At 47.6% G+C, this 17,707-nt stretch overlaps 5 protein-coding genes across 5 annotated transcripts; 4 read left to right on the top strand and 1 right to left on the bottom strand.

Moving 5' to 3' along the window:
- Nucleotides 1-2,844: 2,844 nt before the first annotated feature.
- On the top strand, nucleotides 2,845-3,843 carry BHQ10_007281 (uncharacterized protein; the record flags this gene model as incomplete). Its single annotated transcript, XM_040879960.1, has 1 exon — nucleotides 2,845-3,843. One exon carries the CDS (start codon nucleotides 2,845-2,847, stop codon nucleotides 3,841-3,843), a length of 999 nt encoding a protein of 332 aa, XP_040735785.1.
- A 323-nt stretch (nucleotides 3,844-4,166) lies between these two features.
- On the bottom strand, nucleotides 4,167-5,747 carry BHQ10_007280 (uncharacterized protein; the record flags this gene model as incomplete). Its single annotated transcript, XM_040879959.1, has 2 exons — nucleotides 4,167-5,146; nucleotides 5,216-5,747. The coding sequence occupies 2 exons, from the start codon at nucleotides 5,745-5,747 to the stop codon at nucleotides 4,167-4,169; spliced, it is 1,512 nt and encodes a 503-aa protein (XP_040735784.1).
- An 821-nt stretch (nucleotides 5,748-6,568) lies between these two features.
- On the top strand, nucleotides 6,569-7,156 carry BHQ10_007279 (uncharacterized protein; the record flags this gene model as incomplete). Its single annotated transcript, XM_040879957.1, has 1 exon — nucleotides 6,569-7,156. The coding sequence occupies one exon, from the start codon at nucleotides 6,569-6,571 to the stop codon at nucleotides 7,154-7,156; it is 588 nt and encodes a 195-aa protein (XP_040735783.1).
- Nucleotides 7,157-8,556: 1,400 nt separating this feature from the next.
- BHQ10_007278 (uncharacterized protein) lies at nucleotides 8,557-11,151 on the top strand (the record flags this gene model as incomplete). Its single annotated transcript, XM_040879956.1, has 1 exon — nucleotides 8,557-11,151. The coding sequence occupies one exon, from the start codon at nucleotides 8,557-8,559 to the stop codon at nucleotides 11,149-11,151; it is 2,595 nt and encodes an 864-aa protein (XP_040735782.1).
- Nucleotides 11,152-11,553: 402 nt separating this feature from the next.
- On the top strand, nucleotides 11,554-13,069 carry BHQ10_007277 (uncharacterized protein; the record flags this gene model as incomplete). The annotated part of the gene is made up of 3 exons (XM_040879955.1): nucleotides 11,554-11,719; nucleotides 11,773-12,170; nucleotides 12,224-13,069. 3 exons carry the CDS (start codon nucleotides 11,554-11,556, stop codon nucleotides 13,067-13,069), a joined length of 1,410 nt encoding a protein of 469 aa, XP_040735781.1.
- Between the last annotated feature and the right edge of the window lie 4,638 nt (nucleotides 13,070-17,707).

The following is a 17,707-nucleotide window of genomic DNA, read 5'->3' as shown; positions in this document are numbered from 1 at the left end:
AATTGTTGTTTGCAGTCACCCAGATGGTGGTTAGAGAGAAAAGCGCTTCAGTCAGTCAGTCTGAGACTATCCACTGTCGACACCAAGCGGGGTTTAGTCGCTTCTTCCAAGGTTGCTTTTTTTTTTCTCTTTGCTGCGACTCTGCGACCACGGAAAGCCTGCTGGGGCGTGGCTCCACCTGTGCGATTATTTTGATTTGAGGACAGTGCACAACAATACAGCAGTACTGAGTTCACCCTAGTAATTGCCAGTAAAAATAACAGCTAAGGAGTTGGAGGGTGGATGTTCGTTCAACTGGGACCTGGAAGAATACGCACAGACCGGACTCCAACGGAGAGGGTGGATGGGCGCCTTAAATGCTGGCCTGGCTGCCTGGGGAATCAGGCGTCGGTCTGCGGCGGGCAGACGGAGTTTCTCAACCGCGTGTACAGGATGATTATTGGTTTGTTGATAAGCAGATGGCCTGAGGATGAGATGATGAGAATGATGAACCTGAACAGACAGGAAGAGGGGAGGAAGATGGGCTGAAATACAATCCAGATGGTGCATGGTATTATTGTTGGGATCGTGGCTATATTAAAAGACACATTACATGCATCATCCATGGCCTTCTCCCACAGCCTTACTATAGTAGATGTCCTACGGAGTCCGATGTTTTACTGGTTACACACCAGGCAGGATGCTTTATTTCCATTCCAATCTTCCAATAGCCAGGGGCTGATAAAGAGGATCTGGGGTCGGGTTCTGATTTCGTATTCATTTGAGTAATCAATATACGCTGCCAAGCCAGGATACATACAATATTACCGTTGACTCTCTCTTTTTGTGTATCGTAAGTCTCGTTAGATGTAACAATTGTATGGCTCTTTCTTAGTTCGTGGGCGCAAAAACTCCACGGGAGCACTGACCACGCCCATAAGACGTCTACCATTTCCACGGAGGGCACCGAGACTCATAGAATGAGTTGTTCATTTGAGGTAAGTGTGAAAAGCAACATAGGCATGTCGTTAAAAAGAACCGAAATGCCCGAAAAAAAATCATTCATCAGGTGGCTCGCCGGCATTTTCTTGCCGCGGGCGACCGGTTGGGGACCATGTCTCGTATGTACCAGATCGAATCAGAGACGATGGATTTATGATGAGTTGAATGCCGGACTTTTGCAGTCCGCAAACGCCAAGTTGAATTTGCAAAAGTGCAACGATGTCAGGGGGTTTACGTACAGTGCCTGCTTCTACTGTGTAGAATGATGAATGGTGGGCTGCGGAAATTGATTGCAAAAATGGGGGTGTTTCCTCTTTAGGTAAGGTTGCTAAAATTGCAATCAGATTTGCAGACGTACCTGCCTCACTAAATTTCTATATACTACTCGCTCCTTCGTTGGGGAATCAAAGGATGTCTTCTCTTTTTTCCTTCCTCTCCTTCTTCTCTTTCGTCCCTTCCTCTTCTTCTATCTCCTGGTCAATTCTCAGAATGACGCGTCATGACTATCATGTGAACAGTCAAAAGCAGTATTTTCTCATCGCTGACCTTCATCCGCCCTTTCCGCAACATGCTATTGTTGCTTGGCAGCGTTCGTGTTTGCCTGCAGGGAACAGAGTGCGTGGAAGATCTAGCAATCCTTGATGCTTGGCTTTGGCGCTCTATGTATTCCTGATCTTAGCTGTCGATCAGCACCGACGATATGATACGGTATCCACGAGTGCTTGTGTTACAGGGCCGTGGTGCATCGGATTGTCGGTCTTATAGTGCGTACCTACGCAATAATCACCTTCATGAGAAGCTACCATTAAGTGTGTCAGCGATACGCCACGTGAAGTATGCTACTATTAACCTGGGGTTGCATTGGTGGCATTAAACTGAACAGATTAGCAAACAGGGAATGCGATTGTCGATGTTTGCCAGGCGGGCAGGCGGATGTTGGCTCGCAGCTGAGATCTCACCGAAATGCAGTTTTGAGTAGTCACTGACAATTGCATCGTTTCGTCACGAGGAGCAAATGAACTGCCGCGCATGGAGCATATGCACAATCGCTTCAGTAAGGATTCGTTCGATTATTTAGTCTGATCAAGCACTCGATCACGATACACCAGGACAGCAATCAAAGAGCAACATCCGTCGTAGTACTTACTCACACAATGAATTGTTGCCGGAAAGACTGATTAGGGCTTCCGCGTTATCGAAGTGCAACTTTGTCCTTCGCAGTGCTTATCAGGCTATCAGTGCTCACCGACATCCCGAAAAAAAAGTTCTTCGGCAAGTTCCCCGAACGCGCTGAGCGCTTAAACAGCTTATTTTGCATTCTTCCGCCAATACACACCTCTGCAACAGTACCAAACCTTGGGTACGTTACTACCCTCTTGCGACTCTGACTGGGTAAATTCGAGATACCGAGATTATTTTCCGGCTAATTGCCCCGCATTGACAGGAATGTGCATTGGAGCCTTAGTTGAAAAGTCGACTGGGTCTCCTCGGGGAAGCTTTTAGCCATGAAGCTCGGTGAAGATATACATACACATACAAATGAAATAACTTTAAGCCCGCTGGCTCTGCTTTCGCATTTTTCTCTTGCTTTCTTCCCTTTTTCCATACTTTTCCTCTAGGAGAGAACATCCGTCAAAATACGAGGTCCAAGAAAAAGAAACAACAGCAGAACAAAGGACCTCGGCAAAATTAGGGACCAATCCTGTAGACATTTGATCGTTGGAAGGATCAAAAATTGTACATACGAGCAGGAAGATACAGTGTGTTTTATATAGAAAGTGCTATCTAGTGCTTCTTTTCATTGCTTCTTCATTTGCTCCGCTTTTCATCATCTGATTGATTCCACTCAGTTGCACTTCAACCATGCATATCCTAGTAAGTTCCCACCAGCATGGTCATAACATCCCAGGAAAGAGACTAACGGCTTCGAAGATCGTCAATGACGATGGCCCCCCATCCAAAAAATTATCACCCTACATCCGCCCCCTTGTAGACGCTCTGAAAGATGCCGGTCATCGAGTCTCAGTCGTCATCCCCGCCGCATCGCGCTCCTGGATCGGGAAAGCGCATATCATCGGCGCCTCGTTGACGGCTACATATGTTCACCCAGACTCATTTCGAGAAGACGGGACATGGGTTGACGAAAGCGAAAAAGAACAAAACACAGCGACGCCGACAACGACGACAAATGGGTACATGCCACCCACCCCCGCGGCGTCAAGTGAACATCTCAACGTCTCGACACCATCAATCGATGAGAACGAGAGCAAAAATGAGGAAGATTACTGGGTCGTAATAAGCAACGGCACACCCGCCAGTTGCGCCCAGCTGGGTCTCTACTCTCTTTTCCCATCGCGCGGCACTATCGACCTGGTCATCTCAGGMCCCAACCACGGCCGCAACGCCAGCACAATCTACAACCTCTCCTCCGGCACCGTGGGCGGCGCATTAGAGGCTGCTACATGCGGCAAGCGCGGAATCGCGCTCTCGTTTGGAAGTAAAGATGAGCAACCGCCTGCAACCATTGCGGCAGCAGCACGATTATCGACGAGGGTGATTGAGTATCTATGCCGGAATTGGGATGAGAGGGTTGAATTGTATAACCTCAATGTGCCGATGAGAGAGGACGTGGAGACTAGACCAGTCAGATATACGCGTGCATTGAGGAATGAGTGGACCAAAGCCAGTCTTTATGCTGAGGTTGTTCAGAGTAACGAGAAAGTTGAGATACACCAGAAAGGGAAGTCGAATAGGATACGCCAGTTTCGCTGGGAGGCTGAACTATCAGATATTAAGAGGAGTCTGGCGGAGAGTCCGCAGGGGACGGATGCGAGGACTGTGCTTGATGGGTTTACGAGGTGAGTTTTTTTCTATCCCCTCCATCTCTCGCGGGGTTGATTTTGCTGATGCGGAGTTTAGTGTCACGCCGCTAAAGGCCAATTTTTGGCATCCGGATGGATTTAGTGGGGATTTGCAGTTGGATTGTTAACTGGCATAGATGGTTCTTAATGGGTTTATGGGTTTATGGTTAGATGCGCTCTATGCGCAATGAGGACAAAGTACTTGGATATAGAAATATCACTTGCCGATAGAGATATAGACATGAACAAGTTGCACAAAATGCAAAGACTGGTGTGGAGTATCATTTAATATATTAACAAACATCAAAAGAGACAAAAAAAAAACTAAATCAATGTCCTCGCGGCCTCGCCAGCTCCACCTTCAATCGTCGTAGCCTGCCCAGCTTTCAACTTCCCCTTTGCAATTCCGCCCTCACCAACACCCATACGACGCGCAACGTATCGCTGCGCAACAACGCCCGTTGACAGACTCAATGATTCCTCCACCCACTCCGAGACCCATTCCCGAGGATCCACACCACCACTTTCGATAATATCCTGGATTGCTTCCGGGATTCTCGTGCGCGTGTCCTCTTCTTGACCCTCTGTTGCCGGGGTCGATGCATCGAGCCATTCGATCCATTTGCGAGGGATGGTTTGTGAGATTGTGTTGAATGCGATTCCATGGACGGGGTCGTGCAGGTAGACAGCGAATAGAATCTCCTCTTCGCCATTTTCGGCCGGTTCGACTACACCTCCTGCACCTTCCGGCGTGGCTTTTTCCGCTGTAGGACCGGCTTGAAACAGATCCTTCGGTGCGGTCTGGCTGATAGCTTGAATCGAAAGGAAAATATCGCTACTTCGCACGGGGTTGGATTCACTCAAGATCTCAGTCGCCTGTTTAGCAGCCTCTTCGATCCCGCCTCGCGACGAATAGAATTCTGTAGCATAAGCCTCTGCGCTTGCGCGAGCGAGTTTTGTGCCCGGTACGACGCCGGGGACAGCTGCGATGCTGCGCGGGGTACCAGGGGTGATGGTTCTCCACCATGGCCCATCACGCCATCCTGTAATTGAAGATTGGAAGCCAAAGTCTGTCCCGCGACGAGGAGAGGATTCTTGACCGCGTTGGATGACGAGGAGATCGCCGCCTTCGACTTGAGACATTACGCGGGCGAAGACGGAGTGGATTATAGGTTCGAGACTGGGGTAGCCGGATAAGTCGTGCGTAATGTGTATTTGGAGTCGCTCGTGGGATGAGATTGGAGGTGCTAATGTGTGAATGATTGATGTAAAGGTAGGTAGGGCTAGAGTTCGCAGTTCTCCTCCTGATAACCAAATTAGTTGTCCTGATCCCTGAACGTGGATGCATATTCAATAATAATTAAAGAACTTACCAAGACCTCTGAGAGCACCCACGTTCCCTCTCACTTGCTCTGCCCACTTCTGTGCTTCTTCATTCTTCTGAATCTCCTTCACAGCCGCTTCAGCCTGCTTCATCGCGGCAGTGGCTGTCGCCGTCGCCGTCGACAGGAATCCTCCCCACCATCCTCCACCAGAGCTTTTGGCTTCTTCCTGTAAAGCAGTAGGTGCCGGTGTTGGTTTATCTAACGGCTGTTCATCCTCGACGACCGCGGCGCGGGGTTGTATAGCGGGCTTCTCTTCACTTGTCCGACCGGAAGAGGGCTTTGAGCGACGCGCTTCTGCTGACAGGCGCGGTGTGCTGGGTCTCTGGGACGCGAGATTCTCTAATTCAGCTAGAGGATCTTTTTCGGTAGCTGTTGGAGGTTCTGTAGGAGCTGGCTTGGAGGTGGTTGTGGTCGGAGGCGCGGGAGTCGGTTCTGAGGACTTGCCCGTCGTGTCGATACCGAGATCGTCAAATTGAGCTAGCAGCTCATCGTTCGTAGGTTTGGCTCCTTTTGGAGGCATGGCGAGCTTGATGCAGATGGTGCAGTGGTTGTGTTTAAGCCGTGTATCATGGACTGTAGTTGAAGCTGTCGGTCGCAGCGAGTGAGACGTCGTCCAGAGTGGAGCGCGTGGATCCCCTATGATCTGCGCCAAGCTTAGTCTTTTCTATTGCACGTATTTACGAGCCACTTCACCGGCTTCTTCTACGTATTGCTACGTGTTGAGTAGACTACGTACTCGTACTATTTACTAGAATAGAACATCCTGCAGCCAAGCGTAAGTGGCTGTCAAAGATCCCAAATTTCTGATCTTCATCTCCACCAGGCCGATCGCCGTTCGCGAATTTAACCGGAAATCAATCCAATCAGTCCAGATGCAACTTAGCACGCCGCTATCGGATTTGAAAAACTAATATATAGATGGTGCACACATCTAACTAGATGGGGAAAACATCTAACTTGATGGTGTACGCATCTAATTAGATGATGTACATCATACACATCTAGCATGACCACACAGCAAGCCAAGCAAATCAGCGGATCGGGCTCTATCTCCACGGCCCTGTCTAGTCGCGTCAAGGGTATGGATCCGGAATAGATTGTGTAACCCTATCAATAGAGTATGTCTCGAGATGCGTCTATGGCAGGGTTAGAACAGCTCGCTTCGCTGCAGAATGATGTATCATATCGATTTCTGCGTCTGCGTCGGCACAGAAACGGGGACTGTAGCTTAAATTGAGACCGATCCCACCGTGCAAACCTTTCCTAGGGACTCATTGTTTGCGGAAATCAGAACTCCCCTCTCCTGAAGAAACACATCCAAACAATAAGCATTATATCAAAATGCGCATCCCCTACGTTGCAGACCCTCCATCCACTTCCTGCCCGGAGGAAGCAAAAATTCTATCCAGCATCCAGGCACGACGCGGTGAAGGGGGCATGCTAGCACTCGACCGAGCGTTGCTCCATTCTTACCCAGTCGCGAATGGATGGAACTCATTCTTTGGTGCCATTCGCTCTCAGACCAGTCTTCCAGACGACCTTCGTGAACTCGCCATTTGCAGGATAGCTGCGGTCAACCATGCTCGCTACGAATGGGATCAGCATGCGCCGCTCTTGGAAGCCACGGGATTTAGTCAAGAAGCCTTTCGAGTGCTGGCCAACAAAGATCTTACGGGGACAGAAAACGAAGTTCTGCAGGTCTTGAATCCTCGACAGGTTGCGGTCTATCGATACACAGATGCGATGACCAAGAACATTGCGGTCCCGGAACTGATATTCGATGAACTGCGGCGGCTTTTTACGGAGAAAGAGATTGTTGAGATTACTGCTACTGTGGCGGGGKACAATTGTGTCAGTCGATTTCTGGTAGCTCTCAATGTGGGAGAGAGAAATGGGGTTGGGTTGCCAACACTCAGAGCGATGTTGTAAGCATGTAACTAGTGACGGATATATGACCATAGAGCCAGGGGAGACTTGATTATCGAATCTCTAGCACCACTTGGATCCCTCAGAAGTCGATCAATAGGCATAGACTTGTTATAATAACAGAGMAATAGCAGTCGTGACCCCTGCAGATATCGCTCGCTAATCAGCACCGTGTTAACTAATGGCCTCAAAGATATTCGACAGCCTCATGTGCTCAGCAAACGCCAGGCCCTGTGAATTAGTCAATGCTTTGTCGCATGAAACGAAGAATAATTTATCAATATCAATATTTATATCAAATGGCGGGTTTCGTCACTAGTAGGCGAAGAGGGAAAATTCATAGTGACAAATCCCGGCCGCTCATAGGCCACTCTACATAAGTATACTCTGCAGGCCAAATCGAGACAAGCGTCTGGCAAGMCCCGCCATTTCTGCGATCTTCCCGTTGGCCCTTCTGGCTCTGTCCCTCGCCGTCTTCTGTTTGTCGCTTCCCTATTGTCGCTTTTGTCTCTTCTATCCAACTGGTAGATGTCGTCTTCTTCTCTCGCTCATCTTGTGTCTCTCCCGTGACCGTCAGGTTTCTCATTGTGCCGTGCAGACGCCCTGTATTGTTGTCCGGCTCTATTCCCACGCTAAACCTTTCCTGGCATTGGCGTTTGACGCTAACCTTTTTCGATCTTACTACGTCCATATTCACTTTTGCCTCGACTGAAGACTCCCCAATATTTTTCATTCTCGATCATCAATTCTTCCTCTTTTCTCTTCGTATCCTTCTTCGGAATATCTATTCATTGTATCCTCAACATCTCTTCTTACTGCTCTGTAAGGATTCTTCGTGAAAAGCTCCGGAATAATTGTCGGCTTCTTTTCTTGATTCTGGTCAAGCTTTTCTTGGACTACACCGTCTACAACACCGACCACCTTACGCTGAGGTTCGATCGAGAGATCGCTTTAGAAGATCTCATTTCATCAATATCGTGTGTAACCCCCGTTTCTTTTGTCTCGCAAGTTCGTACTGCGTATCGCGTCCGGGCATGATACTGCTGTTGCATCATCGCGTGTCCTGTCTGTCTCCCGTCTTCAATGCGAGACTTTCTTTCTGGAGAGTCCAAGATCATATTTTATAGCAGMCCTTCGTCGAGCCATATTCAACTTGACCTTCGCTTTTACTGCTATTCCTGTCTCTTCCAGTCATCCTACATCTAGTTCATCCTGTCCAATTTTCTGCTTTCTCTCATTGGCTCGTTGGTTACATAACCCGAAGTACAACACGTATTGACATCAAAAATTTCAGGCTTCACAAAAATCAGCGGCCACTGCAACTGATAACACCTACTTGGTGGCTTTGGCCGCCTGCTATTTTTGGCTCTTCAATATTTGCAACTTTTACACAAATATCGACGATGGCTCCCGTCAAGCGTAGCTATGACGAAGAAACACAATGTTCCAGTTGGACCAATGAACATCCTGGTTCACCCGTGAAACGTCCTCGCTCAGAACCATCCCAAACTTTGCCAAACTTCAACAACAGCTCAATTGAAGTTTCCCTTTCTCCTCCAGCCTCAGATCACCATCAAATCAACTGTCCGTGGTGCTCGGAATTTTTTGATGCTCCCGAAGATGGAGTCTTCTCAGCTCATAACGCCTTGAAAGAGCATATTGCACTTGCACATCCTCGCATTGCCAATCTTTCGGTACGTGAGGATGAAATCAAGGAAGAAGATTCAGATATCACTATGGCAGACCACCATGACTTGGTGAATGGTCATTTGAAAGGGGTTTTGAGTAGTCACGCTGCCGTCACAGCTCCTGCAACAGACGCGGACGTCACTCCTATTGGATCACAGACTCCTGAACTTGGCTTGAGTGCTAGAGCTGCCGAATCTCTTGACAGCAAACTGCATGACCTCGAACGTCAGCAGGTCCACGCCGCCAACGCAGAAAAGCGCCTGATGAAATGCTGGAACTTGCACGATGCCCGGAAGTTCAATCCTGACTACGATAACACTACGGCAGATCTTGAAGACACTTGGTGCTATATCTTCGATGACTCCAAGTCAACAAACAAGAAGACCAACGGCAAGAAATTAATCCGCCCTGATCCATATCTAAGTGACACGACAGAAAAGGGAGGTTTCTTGAAAATCACTCCTGTGGATAAATATCTCGACACACTCACCAACTTCGAATCAATGCCTACCGATCAACTTCAAGCTGCAGCTCAAAATGTCTACCATGCTTTGAAGACTTGGCAAGATGAGTGGATGGCCATTGAAGATCTCAGCAAAAGAGTCACCACCAAACCCAAAAAGTCCTCCAATCCCCGCGCATTGGACCCTCCTGAAGTCTTCCGGGATAAGAAAGAAGCCATGCTCTACGGCTACAAGTATGATGCTTCGATTCATGAACCAAAGAAACGTGAAGCAAACAACAATGAGACCACTTTCAAGTGTCAAGACCCTTTTGTGCAAGGGGGCTTTAGACCTACTGCAGCTCAGCTACGCAAGATGCAGACCGAGGTCGGGAAGAACAATTCGAACCCTGACAACTTCAGGACGATGACAAGAAATGGACAGGAGTATGCTCCTAAATTCCAAGATCCACCATTGATTCCATTTGACGCACGAGGATCAACAAATCGAAAGCGCAAATTGCCTCAAGGCGAAATCGCTGCCCTGAGACATCCTAGTGTCCACGACAGCACTACAGCTTTTGAATCCGATCTTGATGGTCAGCCTTTCAAGCGTGTCACTCGTTCGGTCAACAAAACAGAAAACCCTCAGACTCAGACTGCACCACCAAGCCCTGGCACGCGTCCTCGTGGTGGAAAGAAACGTAGAGGCCAGAAAGCACAACCTGTCAACAACACTACCATCACATCCCAGCCTACTAATCTCGCTACCAATGTTGCTTTCCAAACAGTCACTTCGAATACTGCAGGCACGCCGACTGATAACACGTTTTCAACTGCCAATGAAACCGCTCCTTCATCACGCGCTATCACCTCTCCACCTGCTGATGGCATGACGTCTGTTTCCGGCTCAGAGCAAGCTGACATCACTCCTGCTCCCATGCCCGCCCTTGCACCCGCAGCACCGGGAGCACCTCCAGCTCTCGCTACTCTACCTCAAAACCTTGCTGAACCGGGCGAAGTACTCAGTGAAGCAGAACTCAGACGTCGCGACAAAATTGCGAATTCCAAGAATCCACGCCGAACAATGGCTATGCTTGATCACTGGGGCAAATTTCACAAGGACGGACGAACCCGGAAGCCCAAGCGAACAAAGGAACAAATGGAAGCCGATAGACTTGCAGAAGAAGCGCGCAGAGCGAACGGACAAAACCCTCCCAGAAAACGTAGGCGTAAGGCTGCCACTAGTACAGTCGATAGCGCAGCTACACAACAACAAACTGCAACCGCCTCCACCACGACTATGGCCACGGCTACTTCAACTACTAATGCAACCGCAACTGTAACTGCGACTGCGTCAGGATCAACGATTATGTCTCTGCAACCTCTCTCGATTCAGCCAGCTGCCACGTCAACATCAATTGCACCAGTTGCTCCTCCTCCTCTTCCTCCAGCAAGGACTATGAACCAAGTTTACCCCATTCCGCTCAATGAGCCTCCTCGACCTCAACCCTCGCGAAGCTTTCCATCTTTACATCCTTTAATTCCGATCGCCCCGCCTGAACGTCAGCCAGCCATGACATCTTACACTTCCCAGCCAGTCTTGCCTAGTGTTGATAGAAACACAGCTCCTCCTCGCTGGACTGCTCCTTCTCAGTATTACACCTACGGCAATCCGCCACCACCCTCGCCTTATCACCCATACGGACAAACTCAATACCCACCACCTCCGCCTCCGGCTCAACTTCATCAGCCCCGCCGTGACACGGGTCGCCCTGAGACTATGCAACCTAGTGCAAACTACCCTTTTGATGTCCGCCGACCTCGACCTCCTCTTCCACCTCTCCAGAATCCACCTAGGCCGTGAGGATTTTGCATTCACATTTAGCATTATAGGGGTTTGTCATTGCATGACAGACCGGGCCCTGATTTTTTTGTTCATAGAGAGCTTGAATAGCACGATGGATAAGTTAACATGCGGAGCTCAAGTATTTGAAAGGCACGTACGACTAGCACTCTATAAAGTAGATCTTGAAGAATCCAACTTTAGCCACATCTGATTGGTCGTTATATTACACCAGATAAAATACCCATAGTCACGTGATGTGTATCGCTGATCTCAATGCGGCATCGCCTCTAGCTCTGCATCTTGTGTTCAACCTCAGTCGCTCTCAACGCCTTATACACCAGCATCTGCATCCACGTCTGTCCTGATCTTGACTCGTGTAAAGCAAATATTGTCAGTCAATTGCGAATATCTATATCCACAATGGGTAAAAAGAAGCGCGGTCATCCCGATCTCGAAGAATTACTCGCCCGACCATGGTGCTACTATTGCGAACGAGACTTTGATGATCTCAAAATCTTGATTTCGCATCAGAAAGCGAAACATTTCAAGTGCGAGCGATGTGGACGGCGACTGAATACAGCTGGAGGTACGCAATTTTTCCAAAACACAAAACGCGATCTCAGGAAGCTAATTTTATAGGTCTGTCGGTTCACATGAGCCAAGTCCACAAAGAACAGCTAAGCGAAGTCGACAATGCTCTACCCAACCGATCAAGCCTCGATATTGAGATTTTTGGCATGGAAGGTGTCCCCGAAGACGTCATTCAAGCTCACAACCAACGTGTCCTTGCACAGTTTCAGCAAGCTGAAGCTGAGCGTCGCGCAGCTACAGGAAATCCTCCGCCGGGAGTCACGAAGGATGGCGGTCCGGCCAAAAAGCCAAAGCTGGAGATTTCGGATCTGAAGAAGCGTTTGGCAGAGCATAAGGCGAAGTTGGCGAGTGAGGGTAAGCCGTCGGAGGCTAGTAGCGGTTCAGTTACGCCTGTTGGAGCTGGTCAGAGTGCCAGTCAGAGTGCTAGCCAGACTCCAAGTGGCTTTGTAAGTCCATTTCCAGACTATCAACGCATTTTGACATTACTAACTCGAAATAGCAGGGTCAGTCTTTCCAACAGGCCCCAACTCAACAAACTGCGCCCACTGTTCCAGCACCAAATCAATATCCGAATCCTGCAGCACCTTACGGAGCCGTCAGCTCTCCATATCAACATACTCAGAGCCCTATCTACCCAAGCTACCCGCCGAATGCGCAGCAACTACCACCAGCACCGCAGCAATATGGCGCTCCATMCGCTYCCCCGCCACAATTCCAACCTGGACAGACACCCCCATACGCAACAACTACGCCGTCCCCTCATCCATACGTACAGCAGCAACAACTGCCAGCACGGACACACACGCCACCCCAGAGTTTACCGCAATTTCCTCTCCGACAAGGCAGTCTTCCTGCCGCACCTGGTCTTCCACAGCGACCATCCTTCGGTGGTGCACCAGCCATGGCTCATCCCTTGCCTCCAATGCAACATCCACTTCCCGGTGTTCCTTCTCCTAGTATTCCTCAAGGATATAGTCAATATTCTCCACCAGAAACTACTACACCAGCCATATCTACCGCACATATCTCAACTTCGGTCGACGAATTAATATCTGGAGCAGCCAAGACAGCTGAAGCTCGGGCTCAGGCAACGCCACCAGCAGCTGAAAAGCAGCCAACCTCCGCGGAGGAAAAGAAAGGAAAGAAGGAAAAGGACAAATCAAAGACAAGGTTGGTTTATTCCGACAACGAGACAAGCCCCGAAGAAAAAATGGCAAGGATACCGAGATATGCGTACTCTCCTCCTCTTGTAGGAGGAAGAGAGACTGTACTCATGGATGCTACTGTTCCAGCAGTTGCCCGACCAACGACGAATTCGGACGATGTCATCGATGCTTCTGGTTAGAGGCTATAGAGCCTTGGAAGAGCGTCGGCGATTTTCAAATCAGCGAAATTTAATAAGAAAAGAGATGATTGTTGGGCAAGCAAGCTAAGTTCGACGAACCATATCAATATCCACCATCATTTGATTAAGAGAAACAAGAGTACACTTCTTTTTCCCTGATGTGTTTTAGCATGGCAACAAAAGCGCCTGACTTGACTGCGGAAATCACGGGTATGCAAACACTCATTCGGAGAAGAATGCAAAGGAAACACTTAAACTTGCGACTCGATATTTTCCGTCGAATATCCTCATGCTTTTCACGGTCATCGTCGGTGAGTAGGGGTTCATTTTCGCCTCTTCCTACACAAGCTGATTGATGGGTGTCCTCCATTCATTACTATGCATTACTTTTTCTTGTACATTTAGCGCGTGTGCTCTCTGCGTACTCTGCTGCGAGGGTGTTCTCTATTCTCGAAGGTCAACCTCCACGACAAAGCCGTAAGAAACATACGGGAGGCTCTTTCGTTCTGGTTCGTCAGAGTCGAGTGAGCTACAGGTGGTCCATGGTTTAGATAAGGTAGGCACGTCCTCTTACTTTTATAAAGAAACGTCCGGTATTAGAAATATAATTTGGTCTCATGTCGATTTCTGTATTCGAGTGTTCGGGTATTCACGTGCATTGAGTAGTTTTTTCGTTGCTGTAAAAAAAAGGTTGGTTTACATCGACAAGTTGACTACATGTGATCAACTATGATTAGTACCGTGAGACTCCCAACGACGGGGATATATGTCAATGATATATATATATATATGTAGCCCTCCAACTTCACATGTTCGGTATTGAACAACCAATATCGTTGACGCCGCCAACTAGTTTATCCACGACGTTCGTACCCTACATATGAGTACACATACAGAGCAGCAGACCTTGAAATTACCAGCCTTCTAAACCACAAAAAGCACACCTATCACAGGTATACGAGTCCATCCACGGCCTCATGCATATCGAACTATCACAAAAACGGTAAAACTTCCTCATCTGTTCATAGCGACAAATTTATCGCGAGAATTTTCATCGAAAGCATGTTAGATCAGAGGAAGATCGCCAGGCTCATAACCTGGATGTGTAAGTTGCCATTCTCGGCACGTTTCTTAAAACAGTTCACTAATGACGAATACAGCCCTGGATCGAAACCAGGACATGCTAAGATGTCTAATTCTTTTTTGCCGTTGTATATTATGTACCTGGCAAATAGATGGGATATAGGACTATATTTCACAGTTTCTTTCATCGAAAGCATGTTAGATCAGAGGAAGATCGCCAGGCTCATAACCTGGATGTGTGAGTTGCCCTTTACGGCACATTTCTAAGACAGTTCGCTAATACCGCCTATAGCCCTGGATCGAAACCAGGACATGCTAAGATGTCAACTTTTTTTTATTACTTTTTTTGCTATAACTCCACGACGCATATTGTCTAAATTCTTTCTTCTCTTTTCTTTTTTGGGGGGTTTTCTTTTATTTGGTCGTGTAGAAAGTCCACCATTTCGTCAGCTAGAGAAAGCGACCTCGCAGCCAAGTTGTTTCAAATTTCTTTCGAAATCCAATACTGTTAGCGTTTTCGATTTCAAGTATTTCTTTGTTTTATATGCAATTGTGCGCTAATTCTTTCCAATTAGTCACATTATCAGGCTTGCAACGACGGCGCAATGGAGTCAAAACTGTGAGAGGGAAGACACAAGGGGTGCCCCGGAAGGCAGACAGAGGCATGGGAGTGATAGTAGAGCAGAAAACATTGAACCCAAGAAGAAACTGATGTGGACTATGGTCGCTGACCTGATGCCATATAGATCACATGTGCTCTTCAATTCCAAACCGCCGAATCGTTTTGATAGAACAAGATTGGCCACAAAAATTCGAAGCTGCAGGCAAAGCATACATAAATGCGAGTATCATGATAGTACCAGCGAGACAGGCCTTCAGCCAGGACCGGCTTTGTACGAAGAATATTACCGCATTGGGAACGGAGCCATATTGGGATACCGCTAGCGTCGTGTAGACAAACAATGATCGTTGTTATGTTTTGTTTACTTCTGTTGGATTGTCTCGCGTCATCGACATCGGGGTCACACGATGTCTACACAGGCTCAATTCTAAGCCCTCAACCTGAGTTTCTTCCTGTCCTCCGTTCCTGCTTTCTTTCGTACTCGCTTTACCATGAGCTAGTTCGAATGCCCAGCAATTTATCTTTGGTCATCCGTGAACACACTACAAGTATGAATTGACCGCTACGAGACGCATGACCACTTCATACTCCCTCAGATGTGCAAGCTCTCAGTTTTGACTCCCCAATGTTAAGATCAATTTCAAGATCGCCTGGAAGGGGGTTCAAACGGAGACTCTGTAAATTATTCTTACCATGGCCACAGTTCATGTGAGCTGCAATTGCCTCGTGGATGGGTACGATGAGTGTGTTTGCATGTTCTGTTGGAAATGCGGCTGTGTAGGCCACAAAAACGAGGATTGTCAACAGAGACTATGCAATGCTTGCAACAAATGGCATTATTGGGGTAACTGCACTCTAGGATGGAGACCCAGAACGCCCCCATTGTCCGTTGAATATATTGCTAAGGTGAGAAAGCCATCTTCCTTCCAAGAAGCTTTTAGCTTTCCCTTCAGGTAGCTAGCTGCTAACAACTTCCATTTCAGGACGAGAACGAATCAACAAACAGCGAATCCATCGACTCGTTAGACTCAGCGCCACAAACTCAAAGAAAGTCTCTCAATAAGCGACAGGACTGGAAAGATGCTAGTGGTCTTCCGTCGAGGCTCCAAAATATTGGTACGATCGATAGGGCTTCAATTCTAGCGTCTCTCATCTCAACAGTCGAGATCAAAATGCGAGCCAGGTACCTACACACGCTTAGGGAGTGTAATGTAGCCGCTGTTCTTGAAGCGGGCTTGAATCCAGCCGTGAGAAAAATATGTCAAGATGGTGATTTTGACTTGAAAAAGTAGTATTTTCTCTTCTCATGAAGCGGGTTAATCCGAGCCATCTGCACAGGACAGTGCTAATAAAAGGTCTAGTTTACTTTTACTTGGATCGGACCCAGCAATATCTGAGGACGCCGGAATTTATCTCCATATTTTGTGGAGAGAAAATGACCCCGGCATGTTCTGGTTATACGTCGGTCAGGCATCGGATTTCAGCGACAGGATGAAAAATCATAACGATCCCTTGCGACGTTATAGAAATCCATCACTCCATTATCACATATGGGATTCAATTGACGATATCAATTCAGTTTTCGTTACTCTTGCAACATACAAAAAGCCCCAATGCCTGGATGACCAGTTAATCTTGAATCTCGGCGAAATGTGGATGTGTCTGATCTTTCAAACTCTCAGGCCTCTGCACTTGGAACAGTTTTTGCCAGAAGATGTGCAGCCATTATGGTCAGGCAATCACCTCAACGTTGCACTTCCGCTCTGGCAAGGATTCACAGATAAGATGAAGAAATTGCAAGAGGCAATCGGCAACAGACATGATTTTCAACAATACCTTCGATCCGAGGATCAGTTTGTACGAGCGTGGGCTGAAAGCACAAGGGATGCATTCAATGACCTTCGCAATTCGCCTACCCTAGTCCTTCGGGATTATTATCGAGGCCATTTACTGCGACGATTGGAGAAGGCACAGAAAACCTGGGCTGCGAAGAAGGCTGAGAGATCTAAATCCCATCTATCGGGATTCAAAGAAAAAGTTCGGATAAGCGGTGACCACGTCGAAGTCACGAGTGGGAACTTCAAGTTCACAATATCGAGAAAATTGGGACTTGATTTGGCCCGTGACGATGAAGTTATTCTTCAATATCATCTCACAACCACGGAACATCCCCACAAGTATGCCCTGAAAGCATTGCCGACAGATCCTGCAAGTCGCCTAGGCATTTCAATCCGTGGCCAAGATACTAAGGGTCCATTCCATTGCTGGCTTATGACGAGTGGAACTTTGAATGTGTTCAAAATGAATTCGCTGGTAGATCATCTTGAAGGTTACTCTTTGGAAGATACGAAGATGTTCAAAAGAAGATGGTACCACAAGAAAACTGGAAATTATCATAGTGCAAATTACTCACGGAAAGTGATTTACACCTATTGAACCCATCAACGGAGGGTACATATGTACCTATTGATTGTTCTATTGCGACAGCGAAGCAAATTGGCAATCTGAGTACCTACATAAACGTCAGGGATGCATGCTGGCGAACGAAAGTATGACATTGTATACCTTGACTCTTAAGGATGTTAAAATTATAACCCAAATACCGAACCGACTCTAGGGAAACGTATAATCCATTGGAACATGTTTGTGAGACAGACAAATAGTATGTTATGTAAATTCAGTATGATTTTTTAAAAAAAAAAGTATTTTTTGACCTTCAGAAATATCGTTGGAACTTTTGAAGGTTTAGCCGCTTCCGAGGCAACATCAATGAGGCACCAATCACAGACTCCGACCAAGACGGTCTAAACAGCTCGAACATGCAACACACTTCAACCACTTCTGATGATTATCAATCCTCTTCTTTTGCCTTCACACCCCCAAATCAAGTTTTTGATATTTGACTGAGTTGAGTTCTTGCAATCAACGACACA

Source organism: Talaromyces amestolkiae (assembly GCF_001896365.1).
Source record: "Talaromyces amestolkiae strain CIB chromosome Unknown scaffold15.1, whole genome shotgun sequence".
NCBI classification, from domain to species: Eukaryota; Fungi; Ascomycota; class Eurotiomycetes; order Eurotiales; family Trichocomaceae; genus Talaromyces; species Talaromyces amestolkiae.
Note: the sequence above shows the minus strand (reverse complement) of the source record. Positions and strands in the feature narration are given on the sequence as shown.